This window comes from Eleutherodactylus coqui, chromosome 4, assembly GCF_035609145.1.
Source record: "Eleutherodactylus coqui strain aEleCoq1 chromosome 4, aEleCoq1.hap1, whole genome shotgun sequence".
NCBI lineage: Eukaryota > Metazoa > Chordata > Amphibia > Anura > Eleutherodactylidae > Eleutherodactylus > Eleutherodactylus coqui.
In genome coordinates this window covers 210,500,124-210,521,296 of record NC_089840.1, presented here as the reverse complement: position 1 = coordinate 210,521,296, position 21,173 = coordinate 210,500,124, and the positions used below count along the sequence as shown (strand labels likewise).

Here is a 21,173-nt window from a genome sequence, read left to right as displayed (position 1 = left end):
TCCACGGGGAAAATCAGGCCCGCTACGGATTCTCCATGGAGAATCCGTAGCGGGTCCCTCCTGCCCCGCGCACATGAGCGCTTAAAATAGGAATAAATCAGAATTAACTCACCTCTCACACGCTCCGGATACTTCCTTCGCTGCGGCGTCATCTTCTCTCGTCGCGGCCGGATCTTCTTTCTTCGGCTCGGCGGATGTGCATGATGACGTCGGTGACGTGCCCCGCGCATGCGCCGGGCCGAAGCAAAATGATCCGGCCGCGACTGAGAGAAGATGGCGCCGCGGCGAAGAGAAGAACCGGAGCGTGTGAGTAAAATCTGATTTTTGTGTCCCGCGGATCCGGACGGCTTCCATAGGCTTCAATAGAAGCCCGCGGGAGCCGTCCCCGCGGGAGCCCCGCATGAAAATGGAGCATGGTCCGGATTTTTTCATGCTCCATTTTTTTTAAAATCACTTTTATTGACGATCCGCGGGTATTTATCTACCCCGCGGGTGGTCCATGCATCCCTATGGGATGCGGATCCGCAGGCAGGAGAAGAGTTAAAATCCGCTGCGGATTTTAATTCTTATTTTGCCCGTGGACATGAGCCCTTACTCATCTCTGCTGTCCACTTTGTTATTTTGTATTCCGCAGTTAAGCCCTACCTGTCGGAGCAGTGCTTTAAAGGATAACGACCTTAATCTCATTGTTAAATTTTCTCCAGATATTCCAAATGCAAATCCCTGGAATGCAAAAAAAGGTTAATTATGAGTGGATTACAATTAAATTACCAAGTAAGCCTACAATAAAGCTGTATATGCATCAGATCTCTAGACCAAATAAGTCATCTTTATTCAACTACATTAAAAAGTTGTTCCAGTCTTTTTACTGGTCCTTTATGTCATGGTTTATTACTGAATGTTGCATATATTTGCACTTAAGGCCTTGGTCACATGAGCGTTTTTTTTGCGCATAAATAGGGGCAATTTAAAAAAAAGGTAAAAAATACAAAATTGCGTGTAAAAAATGCGTGACCAAATCTAAAAATCGCACATCAATAGTGCAGCCCCATTGAAAGCAATGGGAGAGGATCGCTTTTCCCTGCTGCGGCTGTGACAGCTGCAGCAGGGGATTCCGTGGATGTGATGCCCCTGGATGCTGTCACATCCAGGGGCTTCACCTTATTGTCAATGGGGCTGGCGGCCCCATTGAAAACATAGGGAGAAGATTGTGCTCCTCTGCCACTGCTGTGACAGCTCTGGCAGGGGATTCCTTCATCCCCGCAGGGAGTCCCCTTCTGTCACAGTGTTCAGTGATGAGGGGACTCCCCATGGGAATGAAGGAATTCCCTGTCACAGCAGTGGCAGAGGAGCGTGATCTGTGACAGCTGTGGCAGGGGATTCTTTCATCTCCGCAGGGAATACCCTCATCACTGAACACTGTGACAGCACTGTCACAGTGTTCAGTGATGAGGGGACTCCCCATGGCAAGGATTTTTGGGGCGAGGGTGGAGGGCTTGAAATATAAGCCTATCCCAAAAAGAAGCCCTAGCTACAGAAAAACAAGAAAAAAACACATCACCAAGTGGCACTGTGTGGCTTCTGCGTGTCTTTTCCCCTGTTCTTCTTCATTTCTTCTGGCTGGGGTTTGAAAAATACCCGACTCCTGGAAGCAGCCAAAAGAAAAAGAAGAACAGTGTCGGGGACCTGAGAAAAAGACGCGCCGGAGCCGGACAGCGCTTCTAGGTGATGTACTATTTTTTTTTCCTGCAACTACGGCTTATTTAAGGGCTTCGACAGTAGGATTTTTACTACTATGCATGATCACGCAACGCTCCTCTTTTTTTAACGCTATCCTATCTTTTGCAGGTGCGATTATTTAGCGTTTGTAAAAATCAGACATGTGAAGGCTTTTTTATTGGAAAGCATTGGTTCTAACAGAGCTGCTTTTTAGAGCACCTATTCATGCACTAACAAAAAAGCTCGTCTGACCGAGACCTTATAGTCACTACATATATCTTATGCTGATATATCCTTTCACACATGCAATTATATACTTTAAATAGATTCCTTTTTATTCTACCTAGCTTAGTGCCTTTTTACTGGCATTGACGACCTTGTACGATGCATAAATTCCAGCTTAGTAAATGGTTTCTTTCTCATAGTTTTAACTTACAAAAGACATGAAAAAAAACCGTATACATACCATGATGACGTACACGATCAGACTGATCACTCCAAGCACAAGAAACATCAAAGAAAGTAGAATGGTCCTCTGACTTTTTTCATGTGGATCTTGGATGCTGAACGCCTACAGAAATAAAAGCACATACAAGGTGGTTTAAAGGTAGATCTGCAATAGATAAGGCCGGGGCTACATGGAGACTTTTTGTAGCGTGACTTTCCAGTTTTAACTATAATGCTACAGCTATAGTTCAGAGAAATGCTGGGAGTTGCTTGTAACCAAGTGCACTGCTGTGAACTGCAGCTGTTATTGTTAAAACTGGAAAGACATGCCCCAAAAAACTCCATATATGGCTGGCTTCATATCTGCGCCGAAACCTCCGTCCGGAGGTTCCGTCACAGATGCGGCTGAAAATGTTGGAAGAAAAAGCGCTACATACATCACTTTTTCTTCCATCCGAAAGTGACCAGTTGGGTGAAAATTGGGCGGATCCCATTATAGTCTTTGGAGTCTGCCAAGCGTTGTCCAGTTCAATCCACAGATGGAACTATACGGCTGTGGGGATTCCCCTTTCCTGCTTCCCGAACGGAGCAGGAAAGTAGAACCCCAGCACAGATGTGAAACCACCCAATCCCCACGTTTCAAATATTGATAAAATCTTACCCCAATAACTTTCCCAAAAATGACAGCAAATGTTGGATATATGCCACCACAAATGGCTGCCGCAATGACACCAAGAATTATATAGCACATTTCCGGTTTGTTGAGTGCCAGTATTTTGCTAAGAGAGAACTTGGGGAGATTATCTTCCGAAACCTGTAGGAAATATTAACAGATTGTAAAGTTAATTAAGCCAAGGATTTGTTGCAAGTACTATGAATAGCCTATCCTGATTTCTTATCTTTACCTCCTTTGCATTGTTGACAGTGGTCTTTGATTTAGATTTTCTTTTTGTAGATCTTCTGCTGATTCTCTTGGAACGCCTATGTAGGTCACTTCCGTTCACGGTATCCAAGCCATCAGTATTTTGGAAGTTGGCAGCATTCTCTTCATAATCTTCATTTTTATCATCATAGTCAAATATTTCTTCATCTTCTTCATCTGCTTCCTCATAATCACTATCTTCTTTCTCTTCCGTTTTATCATAACTCTATTTTTTTTTTTAAAAATCAGTGTTTTAGTGCTCATTTATTTTTCATTATCTCCGTTTTCTCTTCAGTATGGTGAATTATCATTATAAAATTCATTATGATAGTCTAGTAGATACATCAACAAATCTGTCTATCCCAATGTCCAATATAGCAAAATATAGTACCTGCAACATTACAAGAGAATAGTACACCCCCTTCTTATTCATAAGGTCATCGTGGGACCCCTGTTCAACCACAACACCATTGTGAAATCCAGCGATGACATCAGCTGTACGGATAGTAGACAGTCGATGAGCAATCACAATAGTGGTTCGGCCAGCTCTAGCCTTGTGAAAGAACAAATAGCATTTTGTTACATGCATCTTCTAGGTGACGTATACAATACTGTATATGACATGAGAATAGATGAAAATTACCTTATCCAAAGCGTTCTGAACGATACATTCACTTTGAGTGTCCAAAGCGGATGTTGCTTCATCAAGCAGTAGAATTTTGGGGTTACGGACTAGCGCTCGAGCAATAGCTATTCTTTGCTTCTGCCCCCCACTGAGTTGAGCTCCTCGTTCTCCCACCATTGTGTCTAAACCCTAAAGTAAAAATATTATAAACGTAAGAATATAGCAAATCTAACACATGCAAGTATAAGGTAACTCAATCTCTTGTATGTAACCTATGACACTACTTCTAATCTGCAGGCGGTAAATGCTAATACAGAATTAAGGTTAAAGGGGTTGTCCCGCGGCAGCAAGTGGGTCTATACACTTCTGTATGGCCATATTAATGCACTTTGTAATGTACATTGTGCATTAATTATGAGCCATACAGAAGTTATCAAAAGTTTTATACTTACCTGCTCCGTTGCTAGCGTCCTCGTTTCCATGGTGCCGACTAATTTTCGGCCTCCGATGGCCAAATTAGCCGCGCTTGCGCAGTCCGGGTCTTCTGCTGTCTTCAATGGGGCCGCTCGTGCAGAATGCCAGCTCCGTGTAGCTCCGCCCCGTCACGTGCCGATTCCAGCCAATCAGGAGGCTGGAATCGGCAATGGACCGCACAGAAGAGCTGTGGTCCACGGAGGGAGCAGACCCCGGCGGCCATCTTCAGCAGGTGAGTATGAAGACGCCGGACCGCCGGGATTCAGGTAAGCACTCTCCGGTTTGTTTTTTTAACCCCTGCATCGGGGTTGTCTCGCGCCGAACGGGGGGGGGGGGGGGGTTAAAAAAAAAAAACCCGTTGCGGCGCAGGACAACCCCTTTAAGGCTATATTCACATGGCTGTGTGGGAGTGGTGCCTGTAAAAATTGAGTGCAAACCACATAGAAAAGCATAAAAACACCCTACGAAAAAAAGCCTATGGGAATAGGTTATAAATCCGTATGCCATCGGTGGAATGCCCTGACAGCACACAGATTGAAAATAAGCCCAAACGAATGGACCTCTAGGTTGTCCAGTTGGCTTATTGATGTATTGCAACACAAAGTTGGGTTACACAACTGGAGGAAGCGTTATTAGTATTGCCTATGCTTATTCTGAACATACGCTAGGTAGAAAAGTATAAAAATATTGCCAAACATCGCAAATGCTCCTAAAACATGGACATTTTCCACATATTTAAACTTTTTAGCAGCTTTTCAAAAAAGCACATCATATTGAAGGTTGAATAGCTCTTCAGAGTAGAGCCTGCACTTGACTGCAAGTATTTCTCATGGAGTGTATATAAATCAATATCATCTTACATCAGGGAGTTTAGATATGAAATCAAAGGCGTTGGCCTCTTTGGTTGCTTGAATGATCTCCTCTTCTGTAACATCCTCTCTTCCATAGCGAATATTTTCCCTGATTGTTGTTCCAAACAAAATTGGTTCTTGGCTGACGACTCCAATATTTTCTCTTAGCCACTTCACATTGAGTGAACGTACATCATGACCATCAACTGTAACCTAAGACAATAAGTAAACGATTATTACATATTAGGATTGGTATATGGCATTCCAGTTAACCAATAAAACAACGTTGTTATATAAGAGGTTTTCAAATACATACCTGCCCTACAAGAGGATCATAGAATCTCTGAAGCAGCTGAATTGTGGTGCTTTTCCCACAGCCACTTGACCCAACAAGGGCAATTGTCTTTCCAGCAGGAACTTTAAGATTGAGGCCCTTTAAAATCTGAAATAAAAATAGTAATTATTGAATTGTCTTTTTTTTAATGATGTTCAGATCTTATTTTCTTAATTATTACTAATATAAAAATAATTTTTAAATTTCACGAAAGTTAGTTATTTGTATAGCGTCAATCCTATTAGTACAGCATTTGCTATTACCATTATGTATTTCTTTAATAGAAACAGAATTCTATTCTCGGGTTAATGTCCAAACCATTTTATGACTTGTTGCAAATCCTAAGCTTGGAGAATGGATCTTTAGCATCTGTAAATGTAGACAAATGCTCATAATGGTTCACAGAGGCATCATGATGCAAGTCCATCATTCATTGCATCTCATTATGGTTGCCACTGGAGGTGGTAAATTGTCCTTCAATGGAAGTCTTCAAACAAAGGCTGGACAGACATCTGTCTGGGATGATTTAGTGAAACCTGCACTGAGCAGGTGGTTGGACCCGATGACCCTGGAGGTCCTTTCCAGCTCTACCATTCTACAAGTCTATGATCTATTTACAATAGGGATAAATATGCACCCACAAATTATTGACCTATATTTTAAGCATATTACTATTAGAGATGAGCGAGCATACTCGCTAAGGACAATTACTCGATCGAGCATTGTCCTTAGCGAGTACCTGCCCGCTCGGAAGAAAAGGTTCGGCTGCCAGCGCGGGTGAGAGGTGAGTTGCGGCAGTGAGCAGGGGTGGAGAGAGAGATCTCCCCTCCATTCCTCCCCGCTCTCCCCCGCCGCTCCCCACCCGCCGCCGACAGCCGAACCTTTTCTTCCAAGCAGGCTGGTACTCGCTAAGGGCAATGCTTGATCGATTAATTGCCCTTAGCGAGTATGCTTGCTCATCTCTAATTACTATGCAATTTCATGTGTATGTAACTACCAGTAGGTGTAAATACAGGTAAGTATGAACAATTTAGATGTACACTTACTTGTATATCCGGTCTACTTGGATATGAGAAGTGGATATTCATAAACTCAATGTGTCCTGTAAGCTTATCAGGTTTGTGCCCTGCATGAGAACTGCTGTCAATTGGCCGTGCCTGTAAACCAAAAATTATATATTGAATTCAAGGGAAATCAAATTGAATGCATCCTTTATAATTCAACTCTAATTCCGAAAACCCCACAACGTCATCCATACGTTGACAATTTGCGGTGAAGTGTAGTGAAAAGCCAGAAATTCAGTAATGGTAACGTATCAAAGTAGACCGTGCTGAACGAATCTTGCAAAAGGTAACATAAAACAATCTGAATTTTAAGGTTAGGCTTGGCGGAGCGAGGCTTTAACTATTTTTAGTATGTAGCACAAATTCCATTAAGCATCATTGTAAAGTCTACTGAAGCTCAGTTGCTTCATAAAAGCCTAAGTTTATTTAAGGACATAAACTAATTTGTAACCAGGAGGGAAGTGAACATATGTTTGTATATTTTAGCATCCACTTATCTTTGCCTTCCAAAGATATGATTCTTAGATTATATCTGTAAACACTACTTGAGTTGAGCTTCAAGCCTTCTATCTCTTCCCTTTGGCTTTTCTAACATGTCATTGACTTTAGGGAAGTATCCTTGTTAGAGTAAGAATTTAGAGGGCCTACTCTGCATTGAAGACATTTGTTATGGAACAATGAGCAAATTCGCTCATAATAGGTTTCACGGTTGCTAATTTATGACCTATGACATATATAAAAGTTGTCACTTTTTATGCTGGGTGTGCTATGCAAAATTATCAATCTCACAGTTATTAAGCGCTATACAGCTATAAAGAAGGGTCTGTATTGATTCATTCTGTTAATTGAGCCTTTATGTTCACAACATATAGTACAGTGGTTTAATACTATTGCATTGGCATAGCGATCTACATATGCACACCATTCTATGAAAATCCATGAGGCTCACATTTGCAAGCAATCCTCAAGGTTTTGCCATTATTCTCTATGTAGAATAGTGAATATGGCCTTATCCAGTATTCAGTTTATACATTCATCTTTTCATGTGAAGTGCTCATTGTACAGACAATAGTCTTTGTGCTTATCTCTGACCTTACCTTATTAATGACTCTGTAGACTTCATAAGCAGCTCCACGTGCGTTAGAAATGCTCTCTAGGTTTGGGGCTGCTTGACCAAGGGAAAATGTTCCAACAAGTACTGAGAAAAACACCTGACGAAAGAAAAAAAAAAACAACATTAAGTATGCTAGCCTGCTATATACATACTCAAATTTGGCTGCTTGTAAAATCCTATTGTTGAAGTTCAAGAAGCAGATATGTAAAAGGGGTTGTTTGGTTACCGAACAACATTGGAGCTAGAGCTACAACTCTGAAGAAACAAGAAAAAATAAGGAGCAGTACCTACCCCTCCTCTACCATAGGGGATCCAGCAATGCAACCCTGCCGTGGTCATTACTGCTGCTGTCATTGGAAGTCACTAGACTGCTTGCAGCCAATCAGGGGCTGCAGCGTCATTGTTATGAACTTCTAATATTATAGCGCCCTTGCATTTTTATCTGTACCCATTGGATTGGCCGATAACTTGGCCAGTCTAAAATGGACCATTAGTCATTGAAATAACATGTGGGAAAAGGTCTTGAGCCCTGAATATTCCTTGCCCAGCCTTTAACCGTAGCAGGAGCTAGTCCGAGTATTGGCAGAGTATAGTGAACACATGAAGTGTCCCTCCATAAAATATTATCTTTTGTAATGAGTAATATGTGATGGTAAGAAAAAAAAATTGGCAGATATATTATCAGTTTCAGGTATGTGGAAGAGAACAGGACCCTTTTTAAGCCATCATTTGCCAAAAATGTCATTTTGTGGACAGGATACTTTCATAAGGGTTTACATTACACAGTTTATCCATGAATAGGATTGCATTCACAGGCCTGAATAGAACATGGCTGTAGTTCTTCCATATATAGTATGTCGAATATGATTGAGAGAGTTTATCGCTAATTCTCAGTACTATTCAATACAATACAAAAAAAAAAAGAAAAAGATAGGTTTCACTTACGATTAAAACTTTGCCGATGGTATATGTTTCCTCTTCATCTACTGTGAGTTTGGTTCCATACCAGAAAGCTAAAGCGTATGCTCCCATGATGAGAAACTGAGAGAGTCCCATGGACACATCAGTTGTTATGGACTTTTTTATGCCGACTCTTTTAGCATCTTTTAAGTTTGCATTATATCTGCCAGAGAAAAAGGAAGCGTTAATCTCCAATAACTTACTTACAGAGCACATCCTTCTGAAATCAGAAATGACCAGTGACTAGAAGTCATTTACAGTAGCTGTCCCCTTCCATTAAGTTGCCCTTGTAATACAGCAATTACTGTCATATTGCTATTAATTTGCCATTCAGGACAACTAAGCAGGCCAATCAAAACTGCTGAAAAGCTGGAGTCTATATTAGTTTTACTCAGCTTCCACAGACCTACAAAAATTGCTTAAAGATAACTTAAAAAAGAACCAGTCATCACCTTTAAGTGCCATAAACTATGTTACGTGGCTCAAAATGTGACGGAATGGGGAGTTTGGGGTGTTGCCTTTTATATTTACCGAATGCCCCCGTTTCAGTGCTGTATCCCAGCAAAGTTTGTGTGCATACACACAGAGACTCCTTCTGCGTGCACACCTCCCATAGAGATAGTATGTAAGGTCGAAAAAAAGACACATGTCCATCCAGTTCAGCCTATTACACCCCAATGTTGATACAGAGCAAGGAAAATAGAAAACCCAATGAGGTAGAAGACAATTTTCCCCATTTAAGGGGAAAAACATTGTTCCTGACAATCTGGCAATCGGATCACTGACCCTTCTGAAGTAATCAGTGATATAACATGTAATATTGTATCGCTCAAGAAAGGTGTCCAGGGCCCTCTTGTACTCTGTTAGTGAGTTCACCATTACCACATCCTCAGGCAGAGAGTTCCATAGTCTCACTGCTTTTACAGTAAAGAACCCCCTTCTATGTTGGTGTAGAAACCTTCTTTCCTCCAGACACAGAGGACTATGAATGGAAGATGTGCATGTTGAAACAAATCAAGCTGCTAACTCACACTAACTTTGCAGGGTCACAGTGCTGAAATAGGATGCCCATTCATTATGAAACACAGCCGACCCCAGACTCCACGATCCCTCACATTTGAGCCTAATAACATAGCTTTTGGGGTCTCTAAGGTGATGACAGTGTCCCTTTAACAACTTGATAAGAAAAAAGCAACACAAATACTTAAAGGTGTATTCTGGAACTTTATTGATGATCTAGTTGTAAGGTGCTTTTATAAGGAACGGTTATCGTTCCGATTCCCGTGATCCAGTGAGAAGCTGAATGATTATTGTTCATTATAAACAGGTAGTCCTTCACTTATAAGCAACTGCCTGCTTACTCTGAATGTAAGCGGTGGGCCAGAACAATCGAGGCCTGCTCCACCTCCATTCAGTCAGTGATGCTTGTTCCTATGTAAAAGCACTGAAACGATTATTGCTGGGACGACCTGCCGGACAAGTCCCATGTAAAGGCACCCTTAGAATAGGTCATCAATATCAGTAGCCACTGTACAACAGAAATAGCACAAATCTGTATATAGTGCAGCGGCTGTGAACACTACTGCAAACTTAGTTACATTCAAGTCAATGAAATTGAGCTTGCAATACCATTCCAGGCCACTGCACAATGGACACAGCTGTGTTAATTCTGAAAATTATAATTAGGTTAGGTATTCAAACTCAAGTCATATTTTGTTGTCATTGTATGGAGGTAGTAGGGAGGAAAAGGGGATTATGTTAAATGGTAATGGAATTACCAAAACATTTTATTTCCTACTTTGAATTACATTTACATGTGTATATTTTATGGTCTGTTGATGACATCAATATCACAAGATTGTGACAAAATGCCTAAGTTAAGCTAAGTGCATACTGTGTCTTTGCACTTAGCCTACCATAGCTTAGTTTATAGCTGCGCCTCTAGATCTAGTAATACCACTTACTGTTTAAGTGCCTTTTCCTGCCCATTAAATGCAACAACAGTGCGTATTGCTGTAAGGATCTCCTCGGCCACAGCACCTGCTTTTGCATAGGCAGCCAATTCTTTTGTTGTGAATGAAGCGAGTAGCTGAAGAGAGAGAACACAAAATGTTGTAGTCATTTATTGTATAAGAGCTATAATTAATATGGAGAGTGAGTAGACCGGATACAGACAGATCAACATAAGAAAGCTTGTTGCAATAAAGCGAAGATGTTCACCTACTGCTGATTAGACCAGGTTATTATCTTCACATCCGAGTTCTCGGTGCGAGTACAAATAAGGTATATAAGGGTTCTCCAACCTCATTTTTTTCCTATTGGTAACAGCTAAAAATGCTAAAAAAGAAAAAAAAAGTAATATCTTCGCAATCACCTACTTTGTTTCCCCATAGGTCTCTAATCACCTGGTATCACATCACCAGTTTGACATGTCAGTGTTTGGCTGCACCAGTCACATGTTGATGCGCTATTGATGGAGCCCATTAAACAAAATCAAAAGGGCACCAAGGAAGAATCGGTACAGGAGCTGCAAGGAATTAGTAATGCTAGCATTACTACCTCCTTTTGGTATTTTATGGAATTAGTTGATGAAAATTATGACTCTTACTTTTTTTTTCAGCCCCCATAGGAAACTTGAGTTTGAGATTGTTTGATCAGTTAAACAATATAGTGCAATACTGAGAGTGCTGCAGTATATTGAAATTTCTGCAAACTCTATTAAGACAAGTCAGAGGCACAGCTTAATAGGCAGAAATACCTTACTTCACAAGGCACCAGACTGTCAGGACAAATCACGATCCAATAGTGGGGGAGCCATTTGGAAAACATAGGGAGCTCCCTCTATCTGGTCAGAATTCACAGCAGCATCTGAATGGTTAATGTCCCATATTGGAATTATCACAGCTACTGTAACTGAGTGTCAGCTGTAAAAGACAGCCGACACCTACTACGCATCGAATGATCTTGGCTTCCGTGCCCACTCTATACACCCTCCCTTCTGTCAGAGGGCATACATGTATGCCCTTTTGCGTGAAGGGGTTTAACAATACCAAAACTTTTATTAGAAAATCTGCATTTTATTCTTCTTGACATATAATTGATAAATATATTTTCTATTAGACTCTTAACATCACATTCTCCCGATGCAGAAAACTGCACAGGGATTGACTCGTTCACTTCTCGTTGCGTTTAAAGACTGTTTCACATAGGGATGTGAAGCACTGAACGAGAAGTGAGCAATTCTCAACGATAATCTGCCTGTTTAAGCAGGCTGCTCCATAGCGAACGAGTTAGCAGTAACATAAGTCGCTCATTCAAAGTAGAATCGGCTAATCTACAAGGACTCTAAAAGCCATTGAGTTTACCTTAGACCAGACTGCTGCCGATACGCCAAGAAGTGGGCTCACTGACAGGATGACCAATGTCAGTTTCCAGCCATTCACAAAACCAATGATTATTCCAGCTAAAAAGGTGGCAAAGTACTGGGTGAATATAGCAATCTTGTCCCCAAGTCCTTCGTGAATGGTGTTAATATCCCTTTAAAAAAAAAATCAGCATTAAAAATAGTATTCAAATTGTAGAAGACATTGTTCATGTTCCATGAGATTAGGCGAGCCAGGTGCATACTCATTAATTATTCTATTCCACACTGTTTAAACACTGTAGCCCTAGTGAACAATAAAGGGCATATCAAAGATTGTCAAAAATGTGGCTAAGGCCGGACTTACACAAGCACAAATGAATTTGCAAGTTTTTGGAAATCCCAGACAATCCTATTATTTAATGAAAATGTCTAACAATTTAATGGAAAAGCCAAACAAGCTGCTGGCATCCTAGTCACTACACAACGCAGAACTGTGACATCATCTATGTAGCAAGATGCATCTCCTTTAGCCATCAATGGATTTTCTTACTCAGTTAGTCTGGTATTCAATGTCCCAATTTGGGTTGAGTCAAACCAGGCCATATCCTGATGGAGCACAGCTTTGAAAAACAGTTGCCGAATCCTATGAGTCTGTCTTGCAGCAGATAACAGAAAGGTCCAGATTTGGAAAAGGCTCAGTACGAATACAGCACAACCGATGCCAACGTAGTAGTAAGAATATCTGAAGGGAAAGAAAAAAAAATATTTATGTTAGGATTCATCTCTTCATATCATGTTTGCCTTCAAATAAGAGCTTTGTGTGATCTACGGAAAATAAGTTTATTTACAAATGGGCAAACCGAAGCTTTGATGGCAGACACATCATGGCACCAATTCAATAATCCGAAAAACACAACCAAAAAGAAAATCTGTTGCCAGCCAGAATGGAATCTTGGCTTTGCTTTAGCATAATGTGTAATAACTCATTTTATGTAAGAATTATACCATAAATGTGTGACAGATAGTTGAATAATTACATACATAGAGAGCTAGACTTTTTAAAAAATGGAGAATAATTTCAAGATAATTGACACTATACAATGGTTCTGCTGATTCAACCCAAAAATTACCATTTCCACCATGTGTATAAAAAAATGATAGGTAAAAGGCTATGAGTTTTTTTTCTTATGGTTTCTACTACTTCTTGGCAGAAGTAAACACAAAAGGGAACCCGTCAATTATAAGCACCACAAACTAAGTTACAATGATAATATTTTAAGTGACCTAGAGTCCAGTGAGCCTCTTTTCATATTCACCCGATCTCCCATTCTTGCAGTGTCCTGCGGCAAAGTGAGTGCGCGCCCAGTAAACGGAGCACTCTTCAGAAGGCTGTGCATTACCATAGAAGTGAATGGCAGTACATGCACGCAGCTTTCTAAAAAGAGGCATGTTTACTGTGCCTGCAATGACTTTGCCATGGGACACTGCAGGAATGGTGGACCGGGTGAGTATGAAAAGAGGCTCCCTGGACTCCATGTCACCTAAACTATAAGCAACGTAACTTAGTTTATGGTGCTTCTAGTTGGTTAAAGGTTCTCTTAATCCTTTCCAAACCAATTTCCAAGGGGGCTTACTCTTTTTCTGCTGTTATACAATGGCGCTATATGCTGGCTAAAGCCAGTACTGCATGAGGTGACACTTTGGATAGGCTCCGACAGCAGAGAGGCTGGCAATATACAGTAAGAGAACCCTGACGAATGTCTACCAACATCGGGGCTTTACAGCCTTAAATCATAATGTCTTCAGAGGTCAGACAGTGGATTGGAAAGGGTTAAAGTTGAAGGTGCTTTCTAGGAAAAACAGAACAGGAACTCCTCTTCTTTTCGTACTAGTCCAGTCCTTCATATCCTACCATTATGGACCTCTCCCTCTAAGTTGCATCATCCATGAGGGCATCATTTGCAAGAGAGAGAAAAAGCAACCATATCTCCTTCTCGTAACTGCTCTGCTTCACAACTTTATCAGCTTTTCCGCAATAGTGGACTGTGGAAGCACGGAAGAAAGAGGGAGTTCATGACCATAAAGCCAGTAGAAAAGAGGGGATGAGGCTAGCGTGCGTTGGCCCCGTTTTGTATGTGCTGGGGGATGAAGGGGGGAATGCTAGCATATACTTTAGTCTTTAAGGACAGATTTTCCATTTACACACAGTAGCTTGTGGTAGGAAATACAAATGTGACCCTGTCTACAGTACATATGAATGTAAAGAGTACTTATTACTAAGCTAAAACTTTCTGACAAATTCCATTGAAAGAATATTATTTCTACCATCGCTTTACCTTGTCATTTCAGCTTCTATGTCAATATTTCCCATAAACTTCTGGTTACATTCTCCTTCCACGACGCTGATGTTTGACCCATTCTCTTCATAGAGAAAAGGGAACATAAGATTGTATTATACAAAATCATTCATGGACAGTATTATTTAGTATATACATATTTCTGAACCCATATGATTCATTCCTTAGCAATGCATACTTCACTTAGTTTTTTTTGCATTGAAAGGTCTTCTTTTGACTAATAATCCAGATAAGCACATAATGCCAAGGACAGGACTAGGAGTAACATATAGAAGATGAACAGCCAAGGAAGAGAAAAGTGAGAAATGACTGGTTTGCAGATACTTGTTGGCTGACTACAGTTGCAGAGTTTTATCTAAGTTTTACAACAAGCAAAGAGCAGATTATAAAAGAAATTTTAAAAAATTACTTACCATTTTTAGTAACACCGCTCTGGACAAAGGCATCTGTCATCTCCCCGAAGACTATGATCATAATAGGAAGTCCAGTGCCGGCCGCGAGCGCACATACCATACCAACAATCATCAACAATATATCCAAACAATCTGCGTAGCGAAACTGGAAGGAACATTTCACACGTTCAGTTTATATCGTATAGCAAAGACTAAGGTGATTATTAGATTTTATGCAAAAAAAATCATTTTCTAATGCATTTTTGCATATTAGCTGCTATTAGTCATATATGATAGAAATCACAATGCAGCTATGCCAACAATACAGGTATGCATTAGCACTACATTTTTCATGTATGTTTGCTATATTTGTCAGTATAGCTTCCAGTCTATCCGCATCCATAGGCTCCTATTCAGCTAACGGAGGCGAAATCTCTTTCCTTTTGGCCTCCGTTAGGCCGATATACTTTTTTTTTGCAACATAAATGGCATCAAGTCAAAGGAAACCTTCAGGAAATTCCCAGGAGTGGATATACTCTTATACTTGGCTGCTTCTGGTGTATATATGTGATTATCTTCTGCACCTGAGTTGCATTAAATGCTACAATATCAGTGACACAGCTATCAGGGTCAGAGAGGTTGCAATCACAGTTGATCCAGCAGGCCTGGGGAGCCAACAGGTCCCCTTGGCCCTCAAGACAATAGCAGTGGGGAATGTTAAATGCTGAAATGGTCACACTTGCAAATTTTAGCATGTTAGTACATTATAAAAAGTCAATGCTAACTTAGTAGCAACTGATGTTAGGATAAAGGAAAAAACACAACTGTTAAATTGATGTACATCTACAGTATATACTTACCAGCTCGAAAAAGCCCACCATCGACTCTGTGCTCTTTGCTTTTTTCTTTCTAGTTAAGAAAACGCAAAATACTAATGTAAATGTTCATGCTATTAATAATGTCATTTAAATATAGACATAAGTATATGATGTTCAACAGTCCCCAGTGTAAAATAAGTGGAGCAGAAAAAAAAAATCTCATAAGCTTGCAAAGTACAAAGTAAAGTCTAGAATGATGCTTTAAAATCAATGTAAACCATGTCAAGTGTGTGTTATAATGTAGTTAGAATATTAGTATACAGCTGTGTTACAAGGGAGCTTGTTCTAAGCCATTCATGACACCAAAATTTGCTACTTTTTATACCAGAAAACTGGTGGAAAGAGTTTACTAGATTCATAAAAAAATAAAACAAAAAAGTGCCTAAAAAGGCCGAAACTATATATGATTAAATAACACATTAAAAAAACACTATCTAAAAAGATGAGATGCCGTAGGAAAAAGCCCAAGGTGCGGGTGAAGAATCCCAAGACAGATACCTCAGTATATAACCCAAAAGAGGTCATACATAGAGCTATTAAAGTGCAAACTAATAAAGCAACATATATAAAACATAAAGCATGTGTAGAAATATAATAAAGGAGAAATACATGGCATCAGCCCAGGCGAAGGCATGTATGCCAAAACGCATGTCGGGGCTGACGCCATGGTATACCATTTTCTATAGGTCTTAGATTTATAGAAACTTGACGGCAGAAAAGCACCACAGAGTCCATGTAGTCTGCCCTTAGATTATTTCCTTTTTAATCCCCTTTTAGGATAAATCTGTTTATCCCAGACATGCTTGAATTGATTTGCTGTTGATTTTTCAACCACGTCTGCTAGAAGTTTGATCCAAGCATCTACTACTCTCTCAGTAAACAAAATATCTGACGTTGCTTATGATATTCCCCCCAACTAATCCCAGCTTGTACCCCCTTGTTCTAAAAAACACTTCCCTCCTGAACCCTATTTATACCTTTAACATATGAAGAGTTTTCCATCATGTATCCTCTCTACATTCTTTTAGTAATTTACTGCTAACGAGATTATCTCTTCCACCAACCACGATATCACCATCTTCTACAATGGAGGGGGGGGGGGGGGGGAATGGGGGAGTTATATCAACTCTGAAGGCCACAGTAAACCTGCTCTGGTGAAGGGGCAGCGTTCTTATAGAGATATCATATAGTCCTAGTTCTCCAACTAAAACCCCGTAATTATAGGATACAATTGTAACAGTCACACTTGCTCTGTTCTTCCTCTGCTTTAAATGTGATTTACCAACTGTGACCATATTGTAGATGGATACACATGAAAGCTCCCTGCGCCAGCATGATCCTTTGTAGATGTACAAAGTTGCAGCTTATTTACAGTATATATTACACCCCTAATAGAACTGCATTTTGCTGTTTAATTTCTGCCTGGAAAAGTCAGCGGTTTTCTGAGCACAAACATCATTTTACCTTGGATTATAAAGCTAAGCCCCAAGAACAGAATGGAAATGTTGTTAAAAACATAATTGCACATTACCCTCGTATACTTTATTGCCGGTGTATAATGCCTTTATATCTGCTTTTATACCAAGCGAAGCATTAAGCATAGCTGAACCTCAGCCAGTAGGTGCAATTACATTTGCTACTATAGCAATTAAGTCTGAAAAAATAAAAAAGGAGGAAGAGAGGCAGCAGTATCTAAAGACTAATGTGCAGAAACTCAGCAGCACACAATACAGTTTGTGATGATTATATTACTACATGTACGGAGGTGGCCCTATTAGGAGGCAGCAGGATTACAACTTGGCAGGGGGAAATTTCAGAGACTAATTTTTACATTATTATGTATTTTCCGGTGCATTAGTTTAGACCAGTGGCTTCTAGTATGGTCATATATCTAATGTTAGCCTCAGATATGACACACCCAAGATTCAGATAAAAGTCGGAAATATATTACAACTAGAGATGAGAGAGCATACTCGCTAAGGGCAATTACTCGAGCGAGCATTGTCCTTAGCGAGTACCTGCCCGCTCGGAAGAAAAGATTCGGGTGCTGGTACGGGTGAGAGGTGAGTTGCGGGAGTGAGCAGAGGTGAGCGGGGGGAAGAGAGGGAGAGAGAGATCTCTGCTCCATTCCCCCGCTCTCTCCCACCGCTCCTCGCCCACCACCGGCAGCCGAATCTTTTCTTCCGAGCGGGCAGGTACTCGCTAAGGACAATGCTCGCTCGAGTAATTGCCCTTAGCGAGTATGCTCGCTCATCTCTAATTACAACTGCTTTGCCCTTAGAATACAACCTAAAAATAATAGAAATGGCTTTCACGGTAGTACTGTGGTTTTTACATACATTGAAGTCCACCTCTTTATTACGAACAAAGTAGTATTGAAAAGTATTGATTTACACTTAAAAAGGGTATTCCCATCTCAACAGGTCATGGCTGAGATAAGAAACCTTCGGCTGTTTCCAACGCCCTCGCCAGGTGTTAGAGACAGCCGAGGCGGCAGCGTTACACTGTTTCTGTAACTCCCACTGAAGTGACTGGGCGTAATGGAAACAACGTAGCATACTATGCCGCTTCTGTAACACAGGAGTTACAGAAACTATGTAACGTACCTCAGATAATAGTCACTTCAGCTGTCATTGATTTCAATGCAAGTGAAGCCAGCTAGGGAACTTCCTCTCTCTCATTCCCCGTGATTCATTTCGACCAGCTATACCTGCCTATTATTGATAACCTTTCCTGAATTTTTGCTTGCAAACCCCCTTTAAAATGATACTCCTGCCTTTGCTTATTTTGATCCTTTTTGGTGTTTACAAATATTTTGATGCAAGTTTAAACAGAAGAAACCTAATCCAATAAAGAAGGATGTAAATATTCATAAACAATTATGTTTGTTTTAATGGGTAAAAGTAAATAACGAGGAATAAACAGTAAAACCAGAAACAGCATTACTGAAGTGAAAATTGCACCCTACGCTGGGCTAAGTAACACTAGTGACATATAGAACTGAAAAGATGTCATTTACGCAGGCATGTTGAGAAGAAGAAAAATACATCCCCGCTCTGCACTCAGAAATCAAATAACTAGGGAGAATGAGTTGCATGAATAAAAGTGGTAAGGAGATTGGGAAAACAAGATATTGTAATAAACTGCATACGGCTGAAGGAAGGCTACGAGATTGGTTTCTCAGTATAACAAGCATTCTCCGTGTGCAATGTACTCCCTTTATCTAAATACTTGTTAAAATCTTAGTCCGTGTACCCACATGTTCAAGTGACTCATGAATGAAATTGACATTCATCACTAATATATAATTAACTCCAGGATATGTAGCAACAAGAAAAAAAGACAAAAACTGTTTCAACAATATGTCATATTCTGTCTAATAAAGCGGATATTGCATGTATGAGTACTACTTCCCCCATATGTCCCCTGCTACACAGGTAAGCGCAGAACATTTCTATTCTGTGGCACAATGAGGGTAATATTAGATAGTTGATTTGGCCTGAGAGTTGGGGACTTGAAAGGTTATTTGCTGAAAGCGGGATATTTCAGTATTCATGGAAAAAACATTTTATTGGGAAGGAAGGGGGTGCGCATTATTAAACTTCGGTGAGTAGAGTTCTTCGATTTAGTGGGAGTCTGTAGAGTGCCTTTAGGTTCACAATAAAGCACAAATGTGTTGAAATGCAGATTATATATACATATACACTAAAATGGCAACTTTATTAGAGACACCGCCCTTTCACGATTGGAGCTTCCCTTTATGGAAATTAGACAAATGACCCTGGAGTGCAGCATAAAATCAAAGGAACATGTTTCAATTGTTGTTAGACTACCCAGGGCTTTGTATATTGAAAAAAAAAAACTGCAAACCTTGTGGGGTTCTCTAATGCAAGGGTGTCAGGTGATTTTTAAAAAAAGGGGATATTGCTGCGGCACACAGCGGGGAGGGAGGGAGAGGCCCAGACAACCATAATAACTTCTTCTGGCATCTCTTCAGAGTTTGCCACACAGAGGTCTTTGGCTGTTTGTTCACATCCTTAACAACAATACTAAAAAACTTAATACTGACACACACAGTAACCCTGTATGTGTAATTAGTGATGCTCTGTCCCCCCAAGAAATATTTAGCAACACTGACCCCACAATAAAAAGTAGAACCACTCTGCACCTTCAATAAATAACCCTAACTACTAATACTGCCCTTCTCTTAGTCCCTACGCCCCAAAACCTCCAGCCAGGTAGCAAGCATACCAGCAAGTGTTATAACTCACTGGGGCTCTGTCTGGGATGCTGCCATGCTGTATTCAGACCCTTACTCTTACTCCTGATGCCTGCACTCCCACATGCAGTACACCAGGGTGGAGGAGTCAGGATCTTGTCTTAATGCAGCAGTGCAATGTCCCAACTGCAACTTCAGTGAGTTAAAAAAAACTTGCTTGGTGGGTTTCTTCTGGGCCTGATGTGCCCCATAGCAGCAAATTACCAGATGGCAATCCTAATTCTTAAGGATATGGGATTAATATTGGGGACCAGGAGAGGGGTTTCTGGGTAACTAGAACCTCCCTCTTTCTTGCGTGTGTACTAGAGTTTACTAAAAATGGTGCGATGGAGGAAAAACATCCAGTGAAAGTGGATCTCGTAGACATAAACAATTGTTTCCTGCTGCAGTGATTCACCAACACCAGGAACACGTTACTGCTGCAGCCAAGCATAGATCAGACATTGGCTGCAGCAGTGACATGTACAATAGTCGAGATGTATTACTGCTGCAACAGGAAGACATGAGCAGTAGGGGACTGTGTCCAATCAGAACAGGAACTCTGGGGGAAATCGGGAGAGGGGACCATTCCTATTATTTACATTTTTCTTCTATTCTAGGCAGGAATAAAAAAAAAAAAAAAGGAAAAAAGGGGGTCTGAATAACCCCTTTAAAGCGTACTCACTAGGATATGTCATAACATTAAGATCATGGGGTGGTTGTCATTCTCTGCAGCACTTAATTAGTACGTTTGTGGAGTCAGAGCAGTAGGGCCCCGGTTAATCAGGAAGTAATTGAATATCTTAGTGATCTGCGACAATATTTAATAATGAAAATTCTGCTTTAACAATTAAGAAAATGTGCTGATAAAAAATGATCAGGAAGGAATCTCCATCATAGGAAACAAACGGGATTTATTGCAATAGGCATACAATTATCACTTCACTGCTTCCTAAAGTCATTTGAGGTTTGTCAGTGAAGATTTTTTAATTTGGTTTATTTTTTTTTAGAAAACAAAAAGTAGACTACAAGCTGCAAAAAAAAAAAAAAAGTCTTTGAGCAACAAAATGCAAAAACGAAATTAGCTGATATACTGTCCTGTAAATCAGCAGCCTGAAGGTACAAAATGCTGTCTGGCAGGATACTGATCAGCCAGTGTAAAATGTTGGAGAGACTGTGCCAGCACTCCACAGATGCCAATCACTGTTACAATGCAAGTATATGAGTATTAAATGGACACTAGTAAAACCAACTCCCATGGCATAGTCTAGAATTCATCTTTAATTATAGTCCATGGCCTTTCCTGCAGGGTTGCTTAGGCACACACCTCATGTGCCAAATGCGTCTTGTCTGGGTAACATACCTACCATGTGATGAAATAGAACAATGCAGTAATCCCAGTAATGCTCTACAA

General features: G+C 40.5%; 1 protein-coding gene across 2 annotated transcripts in view; it reads right to left on the bottom strand.

The window, feature by feature from the left end:
- The window catches only part of LOC136626006 (ATP-dependent translocase ABCB1-like), a 55,939-nt gene that overhangs the window by 21,038 nt on the left and 13,728 nt on the right, over nucleotides 1–21,173 (bottom strand). For both annotated transcript variants that reach the window (XM_066600691.1, XM_066600692.1), the window contains exons 4-20: nucleotides 15,484–15,532; nucleotides 14,645–14,789; nucleotides 14,211–14,295; nucleotides 12,425–12,616; nucleotides 11,876–12,047; nucleotides 10,475–10,599; nucleotides 8,496–8,673; nucleotides 7,534–7,647; nucleotides 6,419–6,529; nucleotides 5,355–5,480; nucleotides 5,048–5,251; nucleotides 3,732–3,902; nucleotides 3,480–3,641; nucleotides 3,072–3,314; nucleotides 2,828–2,980; nucleotides 2,186–2,290; nucleotides 646–723 (exon numbers count right to left, since the gene is read on the bottom strand). In XM_066600691.1, coding sequence (XP_066456788.1) covers nucleotides 646–723; nucleotides 2,186–2,290; nucleotides 2,828–2,980; nucleotides 3,072–3,314; nucleotides 3,480–3,641; nucleotides 3,732–3,902; nucleotides 5,048–5,251; nucleotides 5,355–5,480; nucleotides 6,419–6,529; nucleotides 7,534–7,647; nucleotides 8,496–8,673; nucleotides 10,475–10,599; nucleotides 11,876–12,047; nucleotides 12,425–12,616; nucleotides 14,211–14,295; nucleotides 14,645–14,789; nucleotides 15,484–15,532 — 2,413 coding nt within the window. The remainder of the gene's footprint in view (nucleotides 1–645; nucleotides 724–2,185; nucleotides 2,291–2,827; nucleotides 2,981–3,071; nucleotides 3,315–3,479; nucleotides 3,642–3,731; nucleotides 3,903–5,047; nucleotides 5,252–5,354; nucleotides 5,481–6,418; nucleotides 6,530–7,533; nucleotides 7,648–8,495; nucleotides 8,674–10,474; nucleotides 10,600–11,875; nucleotides 12,048–12,424; nucleotides 12,617–14,210; nucleotides 14,296–14,644; nucleotides 14,790–15,483; nucleotides 15,533–21,173) is intronic.